The sequence below is a fragment of the Rhinichthys klamathensis genome, unplaced genomic scaffold (assembly GCF_029890125.1).
Source record: "Rhinichthys klamathensis goyatoka isolate OS25496 unplaced genomic scaffold, OSU_Roscu_1.1 h1tg000069l_1, whole genome shotgun sequence".
In the NCBI taxonomy this organism is placed as follows: domain Eukaryota; kingdom Metazoa; phylum Chordata; class Actinopteri; order Cypriniformes; family Leuciscidae; genus Rhinichthys; species Rhinichthys klamathensis.
In genome coordinates this window covers 479,898-503,155 of record NW_026606612.1, presented here as the reverse complement: position 1 = coordinate 503,155, position 23,258 = coordinate 479,898, and the positions used below count along the sequence as shown (strand labels likewise).

Below are 23,258 nucleotides of genomic sequence, written 5' to 3'. Positions count from 1 at the left end.
GGAAAACCCTGTTGAGCTTGATAGCTTGGGTTGTTTTAGACCTGCTCTGTTTTAAACACCAATATTTATGTTTTCTCGTTGTGGTGTGCCAGAGAATTGTTCACATAAAATCTTATTGAACCGAAACAAGTAAAATGTAGGCTAAGTTTAGGCCTTGTATAGATAATCTTCCCCCTTTTATGGTTTCTGGAAAGTGTTTAAAGAAATGTTTTATGTGTATTTCTATTCATGGTCAATTAAATGTAAGCCAACACTCTTGTGTTGTGTAACATGGGCACATATGCTGACCAGATTCTTTTGGAAAAATGTCAAAAGCAGTTTAAAACAAATGTCCATCAAGAAGCTTTAAAAGAGCACCATTAACTGGACTAGTGATAGTCGATATATCAGACAGACTGAGGATATTTAGGAATTTTCAGCAGATTATCCGAATAACCAATTTAGACGATTTAACCGAAGGGTTCTTTTTTGTTTCCTTTTCAATATTTTTTTTAATTTTTTGTTTTCAATATAATTTTTTGGAATTGAATAATATTATGTATAGTACATTTCATATGGTAAAGCTGTATGCTACTTTTACATTTATGCTTTAAAGAGTAATTCACCCCAAAATAAAAGTTCTGTCATCATGTAGTTTCAAACCTATATCATTTTCTTTATTTTGTGGAACACAAAGATATTTTGAAGAATGTCGGTAACCTCTTTTTGTCACCGTTGATTATGGTATGATAAAAAAAAAAAACATTTCTCAAAATATCTTTTATGTCCCACAGAAAAAATAAAGTCATACAGTTTTGAAACAAGATCACGGTAATATGATGACAAGTTTTTGAAAAGTTGAAAGCAGAAAAAATTGTGGTACGATTTTTAATCTGAAAAAAGGGAGAACACTTCCATTAATAAATCATATTTGGATAATATGCTGAAGTATCGGCAGATTAATCAGTCTGGCTGATTCATTGACTATCACTAGTCCAGTTAATGTATCTGCAGCACTTTAATCTTTTAAAGCTTCTTTAAGGCCACCACTGTTTTCCCAATTTAAACCTTTTTGTAGGTATTCGTGTAATGTTGCTGAATGTGACTGATTGTTGTTATAAGTGACCAGATACTTGCAGACAACATGGAAAACACCAACAAAGTCATAGTCTGACTCCTACACATATTTTCCCTTTTTCATGAGGCATCTCATATATGGTTACAACCAACAATGTGGACATAGCCTCATGCACACACACACTTGTGTCCACACATAGGATGACTTAGCAAGAACAGTCATCAGGAATGTGAATGTGATTATGTCAGCGACTGAATGACAACAGCTGATTCACATAATGAGCATCATTTTTGTTTTGTTTTGTTGAGAGTTCCCTCAAGTTTCAAATTCAGATGCAATGATCTTATCTTTCTTATCCTCACAGCAGGCGATTCTGCACACAGATGCATCTCAAGCTAACACCCTAACAGTTTATTTGCTCACTAGATTACTAGTTCACAGATGGAGCACGACAGAACTTAATGTTATGTGCTAGACTAGCATGTTCCACAAAGCCTTATCGCTGTGAACTCTTGTTGTGTATCTGTGTGTTTTATTAAGTAAGTTCCCAGCCCTCTACGCATTAGACCAGCTTAATGGGGTTTGAAGAGTAGGTTAATTCCCTTTTTGCTGTCCTGTCTTCACTTCACTGGCTTTTAACACAGTTGCGTATTGTTTTTGTCAATAAGTACTAGGGATGCACCGATCCACATTTTTTCACTTCCGATCCGATCCCGATACCTGAATTTGGATATCGGCCGATACCGATTCTATTCCGATACCAGAGCTGTGTTTGCTTTAATATTATTATCATCATTATTGTTGATTTTATATGATGCTGAAATAAACTCCTCTCAACAGGCAAGTATGATATGTACGTATCTATGTCCTAAAAGGCAACTTTAGGTAAATATAAGGTCAGAAAAACAGGAAATCCTGTTAACAGGAAAAATCCCATTCTGAAAGCAAATATGCAACTGTAAGGGTTTTAAATTGATTGTCATGTCAATATTTATTACATTCCCAAAATGTCAAATACTTGAGTCTTGAAATATAAGAAAAGTGCAAGTGTAAACATCTTACACACACACACTATCAATAAAACAGTTTGCATCAACAGCAAAAAAACAAGTACACTGGCTCTTGTAGCATCAACAAATCAAGGTTTTAAAATGTAAAATATTAGAAATATAAGAAAAGTGCAATAGTCCAACATTTTCGTAGGCTATTCGTGATTCAGCTGCTCTGAATTGTCAAAACACCATTCAAACTCTATTAAAACTTCTTGCTACGGATGCGAAAAACGCAGATTTTTTTTTATGACGGACGAAAGTTTCAGTGGCAATATATGCAAGCGTGATTGACATAACGTGAGGTCGTATTTATTTTTTAACGTGCGAAAATTTCAGACGTGAATTTCGGACTCCGTGTGCAAGCAGTAGCACCTCAATGCAGTACATAAGATCCACGGGGAGGAGTCGGATCAAGATCCGAGGGGTGGAGATGGGTAGGATTAGGGGTGGGTTTAGGGATTAGGGGTGTGTTTAGGGATCAGGGGGCGGAGATGGGTAGGTTTAGGTATATGTAAGGTGGGAGGAGTTGGATCTGGATCCGACTCCTCCCCGTGGATTTCATGTTCTGCAGTGAGGACCATCTCTGTGCAAGGGCCTTAACGCACACACACACACGCACACACACACACTATCAATAAAACGGCTCCCGTTGTCTTTCTGCCCACTGGCTAAAAAATCCTCGTGCTCTTTAACGTGGTGCTTTTTTAAATGTTTGATTGCGTTCGTTGTGTTGACCGACGCGAGGGAGCTTCCACCTCTCTGAATTACAGCTTTGCAAACATTGCATTTTGCTGTCTTGCTCTGCAGTGTTTCCAGTGTGAAGTTTTTCCACACAGCGGACATAATGCTGCTCAATGCTTTCCTGCTAGCTGGCTGCAAACTGCGGAATGGATTTTCTGAGCGGAGGCGTGTCTCATGACTCTGTGTCTATTTGAGCCGCGCCTCCGTTCAGGAAATCCATTCCACAGTTTGCAGCCAGCTAGCAGACTAGCCGGCGGGAACCAATTTTGGAGTCATTTCAGCAGACAACGTTAAAGCGCAGACATGGCTCATGGATATCGGATATCTCCGCAGGTTGGATCGGGAAAATCCGATACGTGAATTTACGCTGGTATCGGTCCCGATACCGATACTGGATCGGATCGGCCCCATCCCTAATAAGTACATACCATCAGCAAATCGATGCGCCTGTATGTAGGTCTATAGAATTAGGTGTACCTGTTTGGTTTCATTTTGTGTCAATGGAAATTGGAAGTTAATTTGATCTAGTAAGGAGTTTTATTGCAATGAACACAGTTGGTTAAAGTAGTTCACCTCAAAATGGAAATTGGCATTATCCAAATAAATACAATACATGTATTATCCCAACCCCCCCATACATTTAGATCTTCCCTCCTGGTAAGTTGTTAACTCAAGTCACTCAAGAACTTAAACTCTGGTTGAGTCTGATTCACTAACAAATTGTTCTGAAACCAAACCAAAAACCAAAACCAAACCAAAGCCAGACTCAAAACACCTCATGAGTGAACTGTATTTTTGGTGTTCTTGAAAGTATGAAAGTAAAGGTTCAGAAAGTTTTTTTTTTTTTTTGCAGCAATGCCACAGAAGAACCATTTAGTGAACAGTTCTTAAAAGAGTCATTATTTTCTTACTTAGAACTTACTTAGAAACTCTTACTTTCTTACTTCAATAATATAAAGAGCCATCAGTGCTAAAAATCAGTGTTTTATTTTTAAGAGTGTGATAAGAAAGATTATGTTGTTTTTGTTTTATTACTGTTAACATTTGGATTTGATTTGGCGAGGATGCTCAAAGATGAGCTTGCTAAGAAGAGTGCACTTGTCAGTATCTATCTGCATCTCTGTTTGCCAGAAAAGTTATTGCTGAGATCTGATTGGCTGTGGTGTGTTTGGCTGATTGTGCAGTTTTTGGGGGGGATCATGAGGGCATGAGACTGATGCTCAGGCATAATGGACTCCATTGTGTTACCACAGCTCCAGATCGTATTCAGCATTGACTTCATGTTGTGCTCTACCGCCACACCCTCAGCCTATTTACTGACCCCTAGTGTGTGTGTGTGTACTGGTGACTCGCTGCTGTCATGTTTGTTGACCACCTGGATTGGACTAACTTGAATTTAGCTAGTGGTTTGTGTAAATATCCATCTCTCAATACTGTTGCTAAGGTGTAACATTTGCTTCTTTTTTTTTGTGCCTTTTATGTTTTTTTTTATTATTTAAAGGGGTCCTTGATTATGATTTCACGTTTTTAACTTTAGTTAGTGTGTAATGTTGCTGTTTGAGCATAAACCACATTTGCAAAGTTACGACGCTCGAAGTTCAATGCAAAGGGAGATATTTTCTTTTACAGAAATCCCTTTTTTAGGACTACAACAAACGGCTGGTAGGGACTACAACAAGCTTCTTCCTGGGTTGGTGACATCACAAACCCTAAAATTTACATAAACCCCACCCCTGGGAACACGCATCAAAGGGGTGAGACCATCTTGGGCTGCTTTATAGAAAAGGAAGAGTTGTTGTCGCTGGAAAAAGTTTGTCCTAGAGTTAACAAACTTAGAGAGGTTGAAATTTATTTTTAACACCGTTCCTGAACATTATAACCTCAACGTTTGTCTGTGCGCTGCACATTTTACGGAGAACAGCTTCCAGAAGAGAGTACAATGCAGGCTATATGCACAAAAGCTTCTCCTGAAAGACGTAGCCATTACCATTTTGTCGAGACAATCTGTTGTTTATGGATCACAACTTATATGTATTATTATTTGTAGTCCAATTATAAGCTCATATAGCTATGATGTAAACGAAAGGGCAAAGCTTTGCCTCTGCTAGTCTGCTAACTAACATTACAGTATTGATGTAGTGTTTACTGTAGCTTTTGTAAGCTCTTGCTTTTTTAAGACTGTTCACCGAAATAGTTTGAAATGGATGCCATCGTTAATATTTACACTAGAAAAGAACTCCCAGTTATGGAGGGGCAGGACATTTCCCGAACACGCACTAAGCACTGCCAATCACAACACACTGGGCCAGCTAACCAATTACAGCACATTTCGTATTTCGGAAGGAGGGGCTTCATCGAAAACGACACATTCAACCAGACTGGGGAGTGAGGACCTGTAATAATGTAAAATATGTGAAAAAATAATGCGTTTTTTGAACAATCAAACATAAAATATTGGATATTTTACTGTGCATGTTTGCTTCCTCTATTTTTACATTTATTACCCTTGCTGTCAATTGATTAAAGTTGATTGATTGTCATTGTTTGCTAATTGCTGCGTTCTAATGATTGAAAGGTTGTTGGAGGAGAGTGAGTATTGTCTAGCCCTCATTGCACAAGAATTTAATCTACAATTTATTAATTTATTGGTTATCGGCCATACCATGAAAATAATTTATCGGCTTATCTGTATCAACTTGAATTTTAATACCAGTGCATGATCTCCAGTGAAGGTTGGAGCTGGTCTGGCGTATTCCTGTTTTTAAGCTAATCAACAGCTGGTTTAATAACTTTGATGGGTGGTTCAGAAACTCGATCGCTTCCCTCCCCATTTTCTTCCCCCCAAGTGTAAAACAGCTGCATCTTCTCATGACCTCATAAAGGCAAACTCTGGCCATGTGTTCCAAAGCTTTTTTATTTATTTTTTATTCCAGCTCCTCCCCATTATGACGTCATCAGTTCTGTGTCCATGATGAGTTCCACTCATTATCCAACGTTCTGAAGCATTAGTGCAGCTTGCATAACTGTTCCATTACTAAAACCACACTTTCATTATTTCAATGCCTTGGGCTAGTCCTCCATACATTGATCTTGATGCGAAGTACTCAATCACTGTTTCTCTCTTTCTCTCTAAAGCCCTCTTTCTCTCATTCCCTTGATCTAATTGTTCATTTGCAGTTTAACTGCTTGATTTGTTATTCAGGAAGAAAGAAATGTCACTAATGTACACGATTAAACTTTGTTCTCTCTCTGTGTGTTAAATTAATGTTCTATTGTTATGCTAATCTCCGATTTTTATAAAGCACTTAAAAACCACTGTTTCCTGGTTCAATGCAGGAATTTCAATTCGGCTCACCCCGTGAAATCATTTATTTGGAAGCCATCCTGTTAATACATCCCAGAGTGATGAATATTTAATGCTGTGAAAGCCAGCATATTCTGCAGAGAGACACATCCTCCCCTCCCATCCACACGGCCCTGTTGCTCTTTGTCTGAGAGAGCATGCAACAGTTAGGGTGTTGTAAACTGATCCGCAGGGTGTAGTAGCGCCTGTAATCTCTCTCTCTCTCTCTCTCTCTCTCTCTCTCTCTCTCTCTCTCTCTCTCTCTCTCTCTCTCTCTCTCTCTCTCTCTCTCTCTCTCTCTCTCTCTCTCTCTCTCTCTCTCTCTCTCTCTCTCTCTCTCTCTCTCTCTCTCTCTCTCTCTCTTTCTCTTTGCTCTCTTCTCTCTTCCCCCTTCCTCTTTGTGAAACACCAGCTGCTCTGCTGCTCCCCCTCCTTAACTCCAAAATTCCCCTCTCTCTGTCTGTCTCTCCCTTTATCAGACCGGTCAGCTCTCCGTCATTCCCACAGCTCTCTTGGATTTCCAGGCTCAATATAGGATTCAGGGTTTCAGGCACTCTCTTTGGAGATCGGATTGCTCTGAGAGAATACACTGAATTTGAGCTTGAATTTGGGGGGTTTTCCCTGTGTTATGTCCCTGATACGATTATCATTGTAGCTTTCTGAATCATTCTGTTAAGCCGAAAATATTTTTATATATGGTCAGGAAAAAGGAGCAAATAAACTATGGTTGATTGATGGATTAGATTTAGCTTTAGGATTTATTGTATTTTTCTAAATTACATTTTTACTCCATTTTTTTTGCCTTTGAGGTCATACTCCTAATAGATGCGAATCTTGAATATTTACACATAAACTTTACAGTCTTTTTATAAAATTTTACTATTAATATAGCACAGAAAGTGGGAATGGAGAAGCAACGTTTTTGAAAATACTTGTTAGTAATGTGATAATGATATGTGAAAGAAAAGCTTGTTTTTTTTTCTCGTCTGTCACTTTAGAAAAGAGGATGTGCACACTCTTTCCTGTGTTTGTGTACACGACCACGTGTGTGTGTGTATGTGCGCGCGCATGTCTGTTCATCTGTATTTAAGAAAGAGAGAACTTCTCCAGGTCAATGGGTCTCAGCCCAGTCCCCTGACTCTGGGTGGGTCTAGTATTTTACAGGGTACTTAGTCTATATAATACTGTATCTGTGTGAGATGCACTAGCGGCTACTGTTCTTTCAACAATCCCATTATTCATACAATCTTAGATAACCTTTAAAATGGAGCAATAAACTACTCCAGGAAGAGATGGACTGATTTCCTCATTCACACACACACACACACACACACACACACACACACACACACACACACACACACACAGATATTAAAAGGTATACATTGCAGTAGAGTAACAGTGAAATACAATCCTTTGTTTAGCTGATCATGTTTTTTTTTATCACTAATACGATCAGTTGGTTTGCACAAGGAAGCCTTGTGTTTTATGCAAATACATTATAAACATTCAGTGGATTTGAAACATGACGTATATATTCTGCTTCCTGGTTATTTTTTAGACATTTATCAAACACACACATCTACTGTTATATAGATTTGATCAGCTTGTGTTGTAATGCAAATGGGAGACATTGGGAGTGGTCACAGACAGGTGTTTGCAACCAGGTTTCCAGGACAACTGCTGCCATAGCAACTATGATTAGTGATGTCACAGGATACTGTCTCACAGGAGGGTGGTAGAACAGGCACAAAGCGCTTTAATTAGCTCGCCCCTTTAATTTGGGGAATCTAGGTGTCGTACTAATTCATTAACAAGAGAGATCTTAGACTTAAACTTTGAGTTAAGACAGATAGAAATACACTTTTAAAGTAGTTCAAATATATTAGTCATTGAAGCGTCAGTTTTTTTTTTTAGTAATCCACCTTTGAAGTAGTTATACACGTGTATGTTCTACTTGTAAAATTATGTAAAAATAATTCCAAAAAGCAGTTGCACATCTACTACATGCCTTCAAAACATTAGCAAGCTTATTATTATTATCATCATCTAGGATTGTCTTATTTTTTTAAAAAAAGGTGATTTTTAGGTGAACTATTCCTTTTGATTGGGTTCAAGAACATCTATACTATTCCTATTTTCCATTAGATGTTGGAAAAACATCTATTTATTTATTTCTGCTTCATACTTAAATCAGTATGGCTACACGTACACGTAAAATGTTTCGTGCAGACCGAGATCGTCTTATCTATATATTGTTGTGAGTAACACTAGGGATGCTCCGATCAGGATTTTTGCAGCCGATGCCGACTACCGATTTCTTGTCATCATGAACGGCCGATCCCGATCATTCTTTATATAAGCTTTATACAGCTTTATATAAGTGATCTGTAAGCTCTCCGTTGATTGTCACTGATGATGATCAGATATTTCTTTCAACTTTATTATTAACTTGCGTTAACTTCACTCAAATAACACGCTTGGCCAGCTACAGAGAAACTATTAAGTGACCAATCCTGAGTGGCAATGTAGGATTTTATCGGCATGGTTAGCCAACCGTTCTGATTATTCCAGGCTAAGGGGTGTTTGTAATGATGCCGTGCCCAACCAATCTCAAGTGGAAATATAACCGGAACCGCTCCATACCGTTCTTAAAACCGTTTGGCCTGTTGGTGGAAAAGCAGCTCAGCTCGTCTATCGGATTCAACTGCGCATTTAAATACGGTTTTCAATTCAGAAACTTTGCAGTGTGTATTTAGCAGCATGAAAAATACACTGTAATAAAAGGCTGTAAAATAGGGCACTACACTGTATAAATATGAAGAAATTTTCCAAATAGTTTTTTTTACTTTTAAATTACAATACAGATTTCATTACATTTTGCATTATAATCATTTAAAGCTGTCAATTACAATGCGAGGTAAACACTCTTGCGAAAACTCAATGTTATAATCAATGAATCTGTGCAATGAATCTCAAGATTCAAGATTCTTTATTGTTACAATACAAAGTACAGCAAAATCAGTGCAATCCTTACAGTGCAATCACATATAACTAGTGCAAACTAAACGTCCAATTTAAATTAATATACATGTATATAGTCTAAGTCAAATGACCTAAACCAATACAATACAAAACAAGTTCAGTCAAGGCAGTAGTGCAAATTAAGCAAGTTATTCCATAACAATGTCTAAAGTACAAAAGCAGTGTGGAGTATTGACTATTGCACACTTATTGCACAGCTGGGGCATATAACAGAAGAGACGTAAGTTTTGCATACTATTGGCACAAGTAGTGAGCTGTCAAGTATTGCACAGATCTTTCACAGCAGATCATACAGGTTATTGCACAATAGGCAGTAAAGTACTGCATACGTTATTGCACACAATGGGAGAGTAGTAAGTAACTGAATGAAAACAGATACCAAGTGCTATAGCCACTGTGGAGCTGATGTCAATGATGTCTTTTTGACATCATGTTTATACTTAGTTGGTTATAATGAAAGGATTCGTGAGTGTGCTGAACAAAAACTCAGCTGTTTTGAGCGGTGTTGAGGGGATTGTGACTAACTTAAACACATCTGATTGGCCTTTGCACTTGGGAGTGTTTTAAAGGCACAATATGTACGATTTTTTAATTAAAATATCCAAAAACCACTAGAACAATGTTATATATTTTGTTGACTTGTGAACACATTATCCCAAATGTTTCCAAGAATGTTTAAATCCAGAGAAATCAGCAATTTTAACCAGGACACGGACCACGCCCGTGCGTCGCCTATCAATAACATCATACCCGCGTTGCCCTCAATTTCCGGTTTTGTTTTGTAGAAACCATGGAAACACCAAAGACACGTTAATATATTATGTGTTTTATTAGACAGGTGAGCAACTGTTTGGATACATTCATCGACAGAAAACTAATCATTGTTATACAGTTCAGTGAGTCTTATAGGGCCCTATCATACACCCGGCGCAATGCAGCGCCAAGCGCGACTCAAGTGTCTTTTGCTAGTTTCAGCCCGACGCAGTTATCATTTTCACTTCCTGCGCCACGTTGTTTAAATGGCAAATGCATTTGCACCTATTTGTGTGCCCATGGGCGTGCTGGTCTGAAAACGAGGTGTGTTCAGGCGCATTGTTGGTGCGTTGCTATTTTGAGGAACTGAAATAGACTGCAATATTTTCTTGCGCCTATAGGCGTGTCCACAACGCACTTACACTCTGCTTATTACACACACAAGGACGTGCAGCAGCACACAAACTAGCCAAATATTAAAAATAAAAGGATAACAATGTAAAAGATTAATATTGTGTACATAAAGATATGGTGGAATCCGGCTTGTCCGTAGATGGTCTGCTTGCACGCCTCTAACCTCGAGCACGAGCAGATCCACTTGCGCTCTTGGGACGCGTTCAGTCTTTCCGCCAGCAAATTCCGTCATGTAAATAGCGAATTCGCCATAGCACAAGCGCAATTGGCTTTTAAAGGGAATGGGAAATGAGACTCTGGTTGGTTTATTTCACATTACGCCCAAAACACACCCATTACTCATTAGGAGAACAAGGACAACCCTTTTAGACCATGCACCGCGCACCGAACCTTTTTCCCGTCGTTAAACTAGCAGAAGTGGATTCGGACACGCCCTAAGTGCACTTGCGCCGTGTGCTTTAGACCATGCTATTAGATCGTTAAAATAGGGCCCATTATGTTTAAATCTTGTTTTCTTGATTTACCACGAGTACCATGATTTACCATGCCTAATATCTATCTAGCTCACTGCAATGTGCAACAAGTGTCTCATAGTAGCCGCATAGTAGCGAACGCACAAAGCAGCATTGTAACATAACTTTCAACACACTCAAATGTGTCGAATATGATAAAACAGTGCTGCTTACCCCAAATACACATGACCGGAAGAAGCAAAAGCACCGTCTGCGGCATAATAATAGCTCCACCGCCTTTTGTTTTAAATAAGCTACCTCTAGTGGCAAAATTTACATATTGTGCCTTTAAAGCAGCTGGCTATCAGTGGGTACCGGTACTGAAGAATGGCAGGTATAGTCACATTAAATGATCGATTAAATATTTGGTGGGACAAAGATTCAGTTTGGTGGCCGCCAAAATATTGCCAATGCAGGAAAAACCCTGGAATAGGACCATGTTTAATCCACCACCCTCTCAAAAAGCGTATCACCCTGTGATAGATTTACTCACACTCTCAAAAAGAAACTGCCTCAGTTTCATCATCATCACATCAAGTCAGCCCATGCACGTTTTGGCTTATGATAGTAAAAAACACCACTCAGAACAGATGATAAGAAACACCTGGGTTTTCACCACTTCACTGTAAACATGGGCTGTGTCCGAAATCACCCCCAGGGCTCAATGATAAGGTTTGTTTCTCCTGGCCCAGTCAGGCCAATGGTTAAAATTTTTACTTTTCCCACCACAAAAAAATTATAAATAAATAAAATAGGCCTAGTTATTTTCTTTATTTTTGACCCATAATCATAAGGTTGTGTGACACCAAAAACTACTAGCCAAACTTATATACATTTCAAATATTCTTAAAGACAAGTAAACTGTCAGTAATAAAAAAATATTTTTATTACTGTCAGTCATTTTCAGGTTGAGAAAATGAATAATCAACTGTAAAATAGCCCTGCATGTAGTCTTCATTGTATAAATTAAATATGGATTAATCCTTAAAGTTACAAAAGTTATTCAGTCAAGAGCAGTGAGTACATTTTTTCCGCTATGTGTCATGCTTAACAACACCCATAAAGGGATACTCCACCCAAAAATGAAAATTCTGTCATCATTTACTCACCCTCAAGTTGTTGCAAACCTGTATGAGTTTCTTTCTTCTGCTGAACACAAAGGAAGATATTTTGAAGAACGATTGGATCTTTGGCACCATTGACTTCCATAGTATTTTTTTTTTCTACTATGGAAGTCAATGGTGCCAAACAACTGTTTGGTTCCAATCGTTCTTCAAAATATCTTCCTTTGTGTTCAGCAGAAGAAAGAAACTCATACAGGTTTGCAACAACTTGAGGGTGAGTAAATGATGACAGAATTTTCATTTTTGGGTGGAGTATCCCTTTAATTGTTCTAAATTCACTGTAAAACACGGCTTCGCGGGGCTTATTGCTTTAATAACCTAACCTGTACATATACTATTTTTCGTATAGATGTTGGGAAACAATTTTCTTTCTATTTATTTCTAATTAAAAAAATATATTTTTAAAATGACTATTATTATTTTAATAGGTGGTGGTGCAGAAAAAAAATGCCCTCTGAAGTACAGTGGAACTGGGCCACCTCTCTCCCACTGACCCTGGACTGATCTTCCACTTTTGACCTTTCCCCCACTCCTTGCAGTTCGAGGAGTCCCAATGTAGTCAGGACACCCTTGATCTCACACCCACTTCCTTCCTACACACTTCCTTTATATTATTTTTGTAAAATAAAAGCCTCTGAAATGGCAGTTAACTTTGGGCTCATATATCGACTGCGAGATAATCAGTTTCGGAAGCTCTTATCTAGTTATTTAAAGTGATAGCTCAAATACAGTTGTAAGAGTATTAAAGAGTGTAATCCACTACGGCACAATGATATCTCAGTTTGAGTGAGTACAATAGAGATTTAAGAAGGCCTTTTCCTCATGATGCCACAATGAAACTATTCATTTGAACTCAGTGTGCACTCACACACACACACTATTCATCTCAACCCATAATGAACACTGCATTACTAAATTCACGGTGACCTCCTAAGGAACTCTTTGCCTCCACATGTGTGCGCACACACATACACAAAACGTGTATCAAATTATATTGTTAACATAAAAAAGCCATTAGTTTGGGAAATAATCAATCAGACTTATACTGTCTCTATACTGACAATATGATTTTGCCCCAAAATCTGCATAGATTTGGATATATCTAGATATAGACCTGTGTATGTGGGCGTCAGTCTCTATTCATCAATCTGACACTAAACACTAACGTTCACCACACGAGAATGTCAAGAATGCTCCAGATGTGTTGGTGTGCGTTTGTGTATATGAAGTAAAGAGGCCGTGAAGCTTTTCACTGGAAATATCTCTTCTGTTTACTGTATTTATTTATTTACATATCTTCCTTTTATTTCCATCCCATTTTTTACTGTCACTAAGGTCAACCAGTTTACCGACTTTTTATTTCTACTTTTTTTATTTCTACTTTTCGCTGTGTCCAAAATTGCCTACTGTTATGTAGGTACTACATTTGGTTTGAAACGTGCTTCGTGACCATTAAAGTACATTCAGTATCGTATGAATGAAATCCAGACGTACTACATCCGCCATGTTGTCACTGTCATGTGACCTATAGCATCAGTTACGTTGCTTCACTTCCAGGGTTTTTCCTGCATAGGGAATTACGAGGCGGGCGCCTCTGTCAAATTTCGTGCCGCCTCCGACTCTCGACAAAACTCGGACAGACAGTCACATTCTCAGATACACTTTTTCCACCGTGACGGTTCTGTTGCGGGTTCCCGGCTTGTGTCCATTCTCAAACCCTATAGTTTGCCGATAGTGCTGCGCCGATCATAATCCTCGGGTCGGGCGGGCCAAGTAATAAAAACATAGTTGATAATAATATAGGCCGCCTACTACAAAGTTGCGCTGTTGAGGCTCGCGCAGTTATTTATAACATATTATACAGTTAAGAAACATCACACGACCTGAGTGCTGTTTTCCTGAATACCATCACGATTGAAACCGACACACTGATTTCATAACAGTTCAATAAACAAATAGTTAAAATTAAGTCACTTACATTTTAGATGCATGACTGTTTTTGTTCTGTTTCAGCAGCGAAAATAGTTCCAAACAAAGATCACAGCAGAACCACAGCGCAACTCACAGGCACATCGTTTTGAACAAATTGGTTGAGTTAAAGATTCAAAGACCCATTCATAAACTGCCTCATTCTGAATAAATCAGCCGTGTGAACGAATCGTTTGAATGAACGACTCAATGACACGCTCATTAAGACGGTCGCTTGCCGCCTCCTACTGGAAGTCAATGGTGCCAAACAACTGTTTGGTTCCAATCGTTCTTCAAAATATCTTCCTTTGTGTTCAGCAGAAGAAAGAAACTCATACAGGTTTGCAACAACTTGAGGGTGAGTAAATGATGACAGAATTTTCATTTTTGGGTGGAGTATCCCTTTAATTGTTCTAAATTCACTGTAAAACACGGCTTCGCGGGGCTTATTGCTTTAATAACCTAACCTGTACATATACTATTTTTCGTATAGATGTTGGGAAACCATTTTCTTTCTATTTATTTCTAATTAAAAAAATATATTTTTAAAATGACTATTATTATTTTAATAGGTGGTGGTGCAGAAAAATTTTTTTGCCAAAAGAAGAACTTTTATTTTAAATAAATGTTATTTTAAAATCAGCCCACTTCAGTGTGATATGTTTCCATATTATCATGCTTAACACTGAGAATTTGAATAATTGTAATGTGATGATCAGATGCAGATAATATCTAAATCAGAGAATATCATAGGTTTGGGCGGTTGGCGGGTGGATTATTTTTAACAGCGGATTCGGGTGACTCAAAGTGCACCAGATTAATGAATTTATCTTTAAAATGTACAAAAAAAAATTCTCCTCACGGACCCCCCTAGAGGTACCAAGCTCCACCCACAAAAATACTGTGGGAAACACAGTAGGCTATATGATGGTCTACGAAAAATACAAAGTTAATTATCTTATTATTAAAATACATGATCAGGATTTTACCAGCTCCGCCTCGGTTTGAGCCAGGAAAAACCCTGACTTCCATTCAAAATGTTTAATTTTTGTTGTAAAAAAGTTAAGTTAGTTCATTTATATATATAGCCGCTCTGGAGAAAACCATGATGTCATCGTCCAGCTCAGTTCAGTTCTCATATAATGGTGTCAATGCAGGCAGATCAATATTATTGTTGAATGTTAAATTAAATGTCCCCAACTAAGCAAGCCAAAAGCCAATGGCAACAAAGGTGAAAAAAAGAAGACAAAGGCGAAAAAGGCGTTATTGTGACAAACATCTGAGTGAAAACGGGTTATCGAAAACCGAAAAAATGTTGGGTGGGGAACTTGGACTGGATTGAGGCAGATCTGAATGCAATCTTGCTGTTGATTGTATGAAAGGGTCATGGTTTATTCCACAGAGAAGCAAGCATGTAGTTTTCACTGGAAGACTGAGTTACGACATTTTGATTCTAAATTATGAGGGGGGAAAAAATTAAACATTATTATATTGTCAACAATTCCTCAGTGCATATTAAGAAAATAGATTGGATTTTCATTTCATGCCGACTTTAAGACCGATTAGTTGAGTACTTTTTAAGGCAACACACAGACTAGTAACATTTTTGAAAATAAGTACCCCCCCCCTCCTCCCCTAATTTGATTGCATGGACACTTTTATCCCAGTTTGAATATTGTCTTTTGGAATTTAGTTTTCTTCTTTAGAAAGAATCTTTAGTTTTCTTTCCCCTTTCTCTCTTTCCTTGTTCATTCTCACAGTATTTTGTCACAGTAACACCCTTCTCCGTTTCTGTCTCTCTTGCATACGGATTCTTTATTGCTCTCCCTCTCAAGTTATCTTTTAATTTGTAAACGTTTTTCGAATGTTCAGCTAGAGATGAAACGAGGGTAAATGAATCCAGAGCTCATGACTGGACCGAGAGACAGAGAGGGAGAGAGACAGAAGGAAGGACAGTCATTTGGCCTCAGGGCTTTTACTGAGCTCAGAATTTCTGGCATTCTCACGAGCCACAGCAGTTGAATAGAGCTCCCTCTGTGTGTGTGTGTGTGTGTTCGAGTAAGCGTGACCTGAGAATGAGCACTGCTCAGTTATATTTTGGATTGAACAGCACAAGAGCTCATTTTAGTCTCGCGTAGCCAGACCTTCAGACTGACAGGCAGAAGGTCTGAACTCCCATCGTAGCTTTCATTTGCTATGGTTAGGGGCGTGAAAATATCCCTATGATAACAGAACAGCGTGCATCTAATAAATTATTCATTCAAGAACATTGTGCAAGTTTACTGCAACAATGGTGCCGTGAACTTCACATACTTTTGAAAATCCAGCATTTAGTTGATCCTGATAAGGGTTCATTGTCACAATTGAAAACATGACTGCTACTACGGCTTTGTTTCCAGGCGGACCATTAATGAACGCAACACGCATCTCCAGGAAATCATGTAGATTTCAAGTTCAACCACCAATCAGATGACCACTTCAAAACTCCCGAAGTGTTTCCTATTTTGTATGCCTTGTGCATCAGACGTTTTGCCAACGGTCTGTGGGCGTGACGTCTGAGGCTGAGACTAGGGTTGTCTTGGCAAATTTCTACAAGTGCTGTTCAGAGGTGCTCATATGTCCTGTGTCCTCCCATTATCATAAATGTTTATTCATGATGACACGCATTCTTATGAGAAAAAGTGATCATCATCTGACACTCAAAAAGTAACTTTAATGCAGGGATAGCTTTGTTGATTATAATGTACCAAACATAAAAATAAAATTTAAAACAAATATTTGAGTGTAAAATCTGTTCATCAAAATGAATAATTATTACAATATTAAGGGAAATAATAAACTCTTATGATTTGCCATAACTGTGCAGCCCTAAATATTTATTATATTACATTATTATTTTATATTATTACCGCGTGATATTAGTTACCTATTATTATTATTATTATTTATTACAAATGTATTATTTTCTTGTTGCTACTAAATTTTAAACAGGAATTAAATAAACCGCTTTCTCTATTTACTTTTAAAACTTAAAAGTTATTTATTTTGTACTTTTTAAATATATAAATTAAAAACAATGTGCCACATCAAGTTCATGGTTTCAATTCCTGTGGAAAACACTGATGAATATGAACAATATTCCATGCACATCCAAAGCCAAATGCAAATGTAATATAAATGGATATGGTAAGTGCAAGTATTTGCACAACAGTTTGCAAACAGGATAAACATGTTTTTTTAATGATCTAGTGTGTGTTTAGTTTTGGGAGCTTGTTTTAGGATTTTTAACGAGTGTGACTCAGATGGTGTGTAACACACCCTAAACAACCTCCCCACCCCACAAATACAGAATACGGAGTTATTTTTGTTGGCAACATCATGCCGTTAAATCTTCATTAAACACAGGGCTTTTAGACACGCTTTAAAGACGCAGTTACTATAACATTTAAAAGTGTCAGAACGACATCTGGAATCAGATCTGAAGAGAAGCAGAGTGGAGTTTGATTGTTTACAGTGAACTCTCCAGTTAGAAAAAAATTCCTTGACATTTTAGAAATGTCTAGTCTCCAATGTCCCCCATCTACACACACACACCTATTAGCTTTATAGACCATTATATCTCTCAATATTTATCTCCCTTTTAAAATATTTCTTCTGACTTTTAATGTCTCATTATGTATCTGCATTCTGTCTTAAACAAAGTCTGTTATTATTACAGCAACAATCTTCCAAAGTTACATCAGTGAAGGTCCCTCCCGCAGACTGATATCAAACAGACACTTTGACTCTTATTTCACTGAACAGTTCTGTGGTTCACACCCCCTGGTGTTCAAGAACGGTAGAGCAACCTGTTTTCCACACCTGGGACTTATGTTCCTAACAAATCTCCACTGTTCTTTGATACACCAGAGATAGAAATCAGTGTCCGAGTGCGAGTCTTCCTGCTGTCCTCCTTGTAGAACTGTCGTACACCAGATGTGGGTAATAATAAACTCAAAATATTCACACTGCATGTTATGATTTACATTTATGCGTTTACAATGCAGTCAAGGTATATGCGTTCCCTGGGAATTTAACCTATTACCTTGACATCGCTGGCACTGTTCTCAACCAGTCACTATAGGGACAAACTAAATCTGTTAAACAGCAATGAGTGATTTTCTTCTTTTGTTTTGTTGTTTGATTAAAATTAATGATAGACAGCCACAGGTTTATTAGGCTCCTGTCACTTTTTGCACAGATCCAATATACTGTTACACATGTGACTTATTTCCCAACTGTTTATGTTCACATAAGACATAACCGACAGTGTTTGAGTGAATACTCACCAAGCTGGGCATTTTGACATATTTCTCTGTGTTTTTAACCATTTAGGTGCAAACCTGAAGATCAAACTTCACTTTGCATGTCCGAGTTCAACTCCGTCTCGGAGCGCGTGCACAAAGTCGCTTGGGAAACAGTATCTCTTTCGCGGCTTAAAGCCCTTTTAATAACTTTTTATTATCGAGCAATCCTGCAGTGTAGCAACAGTAGACAGTATTTTATGACAATCACTGTTCGTCTAGCTCAGTGGTTCCCAACCTTTTTTTGTCTGAGACCCCCTTTTTCCCAAGAAAATATTTTAGGGCCCCCCTTCACATTTAATTATATTATCGCTCTTGTAAGCTTGCAGCAAGGATGACAAAATATGTTTGTTTTTTTCAAACAAACGGTATGTTTATGCACAAATAATAGCCTATAATATTGAAAATGATAACAAAAACATCAGTAGGCCCTTTGTAATTTAAAAACGTAAGCCTAGGAGAAGCCTATAAATTGGCCCTATTTGAAATGCAAAAAACAAAAAAATATTCACACTGGTGTGTAGGTAAAGAAAAGAAAGAATATAGGCTATTACTAAATGACTGTTGTCTGGGGCCTCAATACTTGCATGTTATTTGTGAGGCTTTATCAATGTTGAGGCTTTATTTTTTACACTTTTGGCGCTATAGCGAGCGATAATAAACTTGCATTTATTAACAGAATAATGCGTCTTTCGGAAGAGCATTGTAGCCGGAACTACTTCTCTCTGTGTACGTCTATGACGAGTCACGCAGGACAGGTACTGGGCTACTCCGAACCAGTGTAAAATAGTCCCAATGTAAACACTTATTATAGGTGTACCATAGTGGTTCAGGATAAGACAAAAACACGGATTGGAAAATGGATTCATGATGAACTCGCTCATTAAATACATTTTGTAATTTTTGAACAGAAAAAAAGTTAAGGACTTTTATTTAATGCTCATTGCTCAAACCTTTCAAAATATGACGTGACCCCCCCACAGAGCTCGCTGAGGCCCCCTTGTGGGCCGCGACCCCCCTGTTGGGAACCGATGGTCTAGCTGATTTGGACGTTAAGTTTAGGTGCACCGCTGTGAAGGAAAAGAAATGCACTAAAATATCACAACCATAGTTTAGCTGCGCATTTAAAAAATGTCTCGAGTTTTGCATCATCTGATCGGCTATTCTGATCAGCCTTTATAGAGACCACAGATCAAATATTAAGTTATTATCGGCCGATAGCACCCTTAGAATTATGATTTAACACACAAACTATGTGTTTTGACCTTTTCTGGACTGTATAGGCTTTAAAAGTGACCATCCATTCATCCATTATGCCCTTTCTTGCACTTTTTTCGCTTCCTCACGCTTGGTCTCATTTTTTGTTTATCTTTCGATTTCCCCATTCTCATAATTTTTCTCCCATATTGCAACTCTTTATCGCTAATTAGATTCTGTTTTTTTGGGTAAAGTCGTGTCTTACGGTTATAAAAGGATTAGTTCAGATGAAAGTGTGGCAACTGACGCAAAACCTTGACATTTCTTTTCTTCCTGTGGCCTCAATGACTCTGACATACTTCATGCGTTCTGTTTAGATGATGGTCTCTGTATCATGCCTTGTAAACATGTTTGTAAGTAGACTACGCTACATGCACACACACACACTCACAGACATGACTGGAGAGAGTTTAGATGGACTTATGTAGAGGGTAAGGAAGTTGAGGGGTGGGGCTTAGTCACACTTTCTTTCACTGACTTAATCTGTCGCTTTGCTTTTTTTGTCCTCCTTCTGCATCTCACCCCCACATCGTTTCCGTTTTTTCGCCTTTCTTTAGTCGAGGGGGAAGCTGTCTCTGTTGTTTCATGAAGTGAAGTGGGATTGATAAAGAGGGTCTCGGCAGGGGGGGTGAGGTGGACTGACCGCCGCTCTAGAGGGAGATTTTATTAGCAGACTTTATCACAGCGCAGGGAGATAGAGGATGTGACATGGCTTACGAGGAGGGGAGAAATACATCCCTCACAGAGCAGCACGACGTCGACGACATCACACACCCAGAGACTTCGGTTACACCACAAGTGGTAGGCTTGCTAAAGACGCCCCAAATCCTGATCTTAAACCGTTTTTGTTGAAGCATACTCTGTCATAAAGTCTTTTTCAGTGAGTTCATATTCGGTGTACCATAGCTCCAGTGATGTGAAATGTGTTGTGCAAGAATGCAAATCCGTTGTGCATAAACCATTTTGTTTTTCTTCAGTTTAAAGAAATGTTTTGTGACTTTAATCTAATAAATTAATATTGTATTACATAAATGTATTATTTGTATTTTAAATATATAAATACATTTATATGCCACTTTAAGTCATTTAAAAAAAAAAAAATGTATTCTAAAATATTAATGCTAATTACAATGTATTATAAATAAAATCATTTAACTGTAACTGAGATAAATAGATATTGGAGCACTATCTGGGGTGCACATCAATAAAAAAACACCAATCATAAATACTAGCCATAAAACACTACATAAAAAGCTATCAACCCTGTTTGGAATTCATGTAGCCTACCAACAATTTGAATAGAAAACTGAATCAATATTGGCAGTATCATTGCCATTATTTACAATAGGGACTGCAGAGACATGTCCCCACCAGTTTTGTCATGGATCATTTAAGCCAAACCGGTTTCACCATTTACCCCTATCTTTTAAGATAATAGAAACATACTCATGTTAAAGGTACACTATGTAACATTTGGCCCTCCTGTGGTAAAAAAAATTGCATGCATTTTGGGGAAGAACATTGTTTTGGTTGTGCTTCGGCTGTGCGGATGAATATGACTCTTCACAATACTTTTCAATAAACTCTGAGAGCTACAAATGTCAATTTATCTGTTAAATAAAATACCTTACTCACCTGTCGAATAATAAAAACGGCATCTTTGCATCGCTCAAAATTGAAAATCCCTCAGTTCTCGCCAGAGTTTCCGCTAGAAAAAAATGGTGCCGGTCACGTTTTACGGACATTACGGACATCTAGTTTTGATTATATTATATAGTACTTTGTCAATTTGCACTTCCTTAAAACACACCATCTTTGGATTTCAAATTTTCTGTTGTTCCTGTCTATTTCTCTATTTGTTTCTCTTTTGTTCCCTTGGAGTTAAACTTTTCCTGTGTGGGCTGACATTTGTTTTCTTTGTGGACCGCGTCCTCCCTCCCTCCCCCAACATCTGATATCTTTGCGAGTTGCATCACGTCATTTCCTCTCATCCCCCTCTTCCTCTACGACTCTCCCTTGTGCTGTTCTGTCATTGTTTATGCTTTTCCTCTGTCTGACACTCTTTATATCCTGTCTCACTCTCTCTTAGGTCTTCTTTAGTCCTTTGTGAGAGTTGATGCATGTGAGCTGACCCACTGAGTTGGCTTCAGATGTTGTCTCAGTTGAGATCTGATGACTTGCGTTTGGTCGAAATGGTCGAAATGATGCTGTGGTTTTAGGCTTAAACCATTGTTGCTGAAACCGTATCGTTGTAACCACATCAATTAACGCTGGTGTCATCATGTCACAGAAAGAGTCCCACAGAAGAGTTTTTAGGGTTGTTTTTGCAGTGATCTGGTACTTCTGTCAGCCTCTGTGTGCCAGCACTTTTAAGGTTGGAAATGTGGTAGGAATTGATCGATGTTTAAATACACTATGTTTCTGAATGTTCTATCTATATCCAGGACACATTTAGAAGTCTCACTAAATCCTCTAAATATGTTTGTACCAGATAAACCACATATACATTTCATGATAAATGGAACATATTCCATTAAAAGTCTAACCTATTGTCTGAATAAAAAAAAAAACTAAAATCAATCTTTTTAAATGCTAATATTCTAAATGCACTATTTAAGCATCTCAGCATATTTATTCTGAGATTTGTTAAAGATTAAATTTAAGTGTTATTAAAATATTAGTTTTTTTAAAAAAATAAATTAACTTTAAGTGACCATGACGGTGCCAATAGCCTCGTGGGCAGTGTACCGACATGTAGCGCAGTTGCGCTTCTTCGGGAGTCCCGAGTTTGAGTCCCGGCTCGTGGACCTTTCCCGATCCCGTCCCCTTCTCTCTCTCCAACTTCGCTTCGTGTCAACAAACTATCCTATCATAATAAAAGGCAAAAACGCCACGAAAAAAAAACTTTCAAAAAAACCTTTAAGTGACCAGCACGGTAATCTAAATATAAAAAAGATGTTTTATTTGGGGTTACAATTATCACATTTGACATTTTAGAACTTTAACATCGTAAGCAACATTCTTTCAACCACATAACATTTAGTATAATAATATTTGTATATGATATTTTACAATATATTATTTTGAACAAATAAATCCAGCATAAGGGGCCGTTCACACAGACCACATTTTTCCATTTCAATGTCCTACTTGGCCATTGTTTTTCTATGAAAACACGTGCTATGGGCGTGTATGACTTTTCGCTCGCGTCTTTTGCAGTGTCTCACACATGAGCGCCGCGTTTTTAAGACACCATGTCAAGGAAAAAGAATTTAAACTTTTACACGCAGCGCCGCTTATAAATGTCAGTTCCAAAACAGTGGACCAATCAGAAGACCCTGGAGGTGGGGCAAGCGCTGCAAGCTTTTGTTTCCAGTAGCTAGTTTGCAATTGTTTTAATGGTGGCATCATATGGAGTTTCCTTTTTGTCTTTTTTTTTCCAATCAAACATACTAAGTTTGAGAGTAAAACTAATTATTTTGTAATTAAAAAATTGAAAGCTTGCAAAAAAGTCTTCTTAAGGCTCATGTTACAAGTTCACTCGCTCTTGTTCTCTCTGACCAAGCGTGCTGCACAAGCCCTGAAAAGTGAAGCCAAAACATCTCGATCGCCCCCCCCCCGGTGGCCGGTCCTAGTAGAAGTCATAAAC

At 38.0% G+C, this 23,258-nt stretch overlaps 2 protein-coding genes across 4 annotated transcripts in view; one reads left to right on the top strand and one right to left on the bottom strand.

The window, feature by feature from the left end:
* septin3 (septin 3) overlaps positions 1–23,258 on the bottom strand; it is a 132,545-nt gene that overhangs the window by 83,333 nt on the left and 25,954 nt on the right. The window lies entirely within an intron of this gene.
* Positions 1–23,258, top strand: part of pkn1a (protein kinase N1a) — a 43,629-nt gene that overhangs the window by 598 nt on the left and 19,773 nt on the right. For 2 of the 3 annotated variants that reach the window (XM_056250464.1, XM_056250463.1), the window contains exon 1: positions 20,209–20,410. The exons of the other annotated variant lie outside the window; for it this stretch is intronic. In XM_056250464.1, coding sequence (XP_056106439.1) covers positions 20,318–20,410 — 93 coding nt within the window. In that variant the 5' untranslated portion in view covers positions 20,209–20,317. Of the gene's footprint in view, positions 1–20,208; positions 20,411–23,258 lie in introns of those variants that run through there. 3 annotated transcript variants of the gene reach the window in all.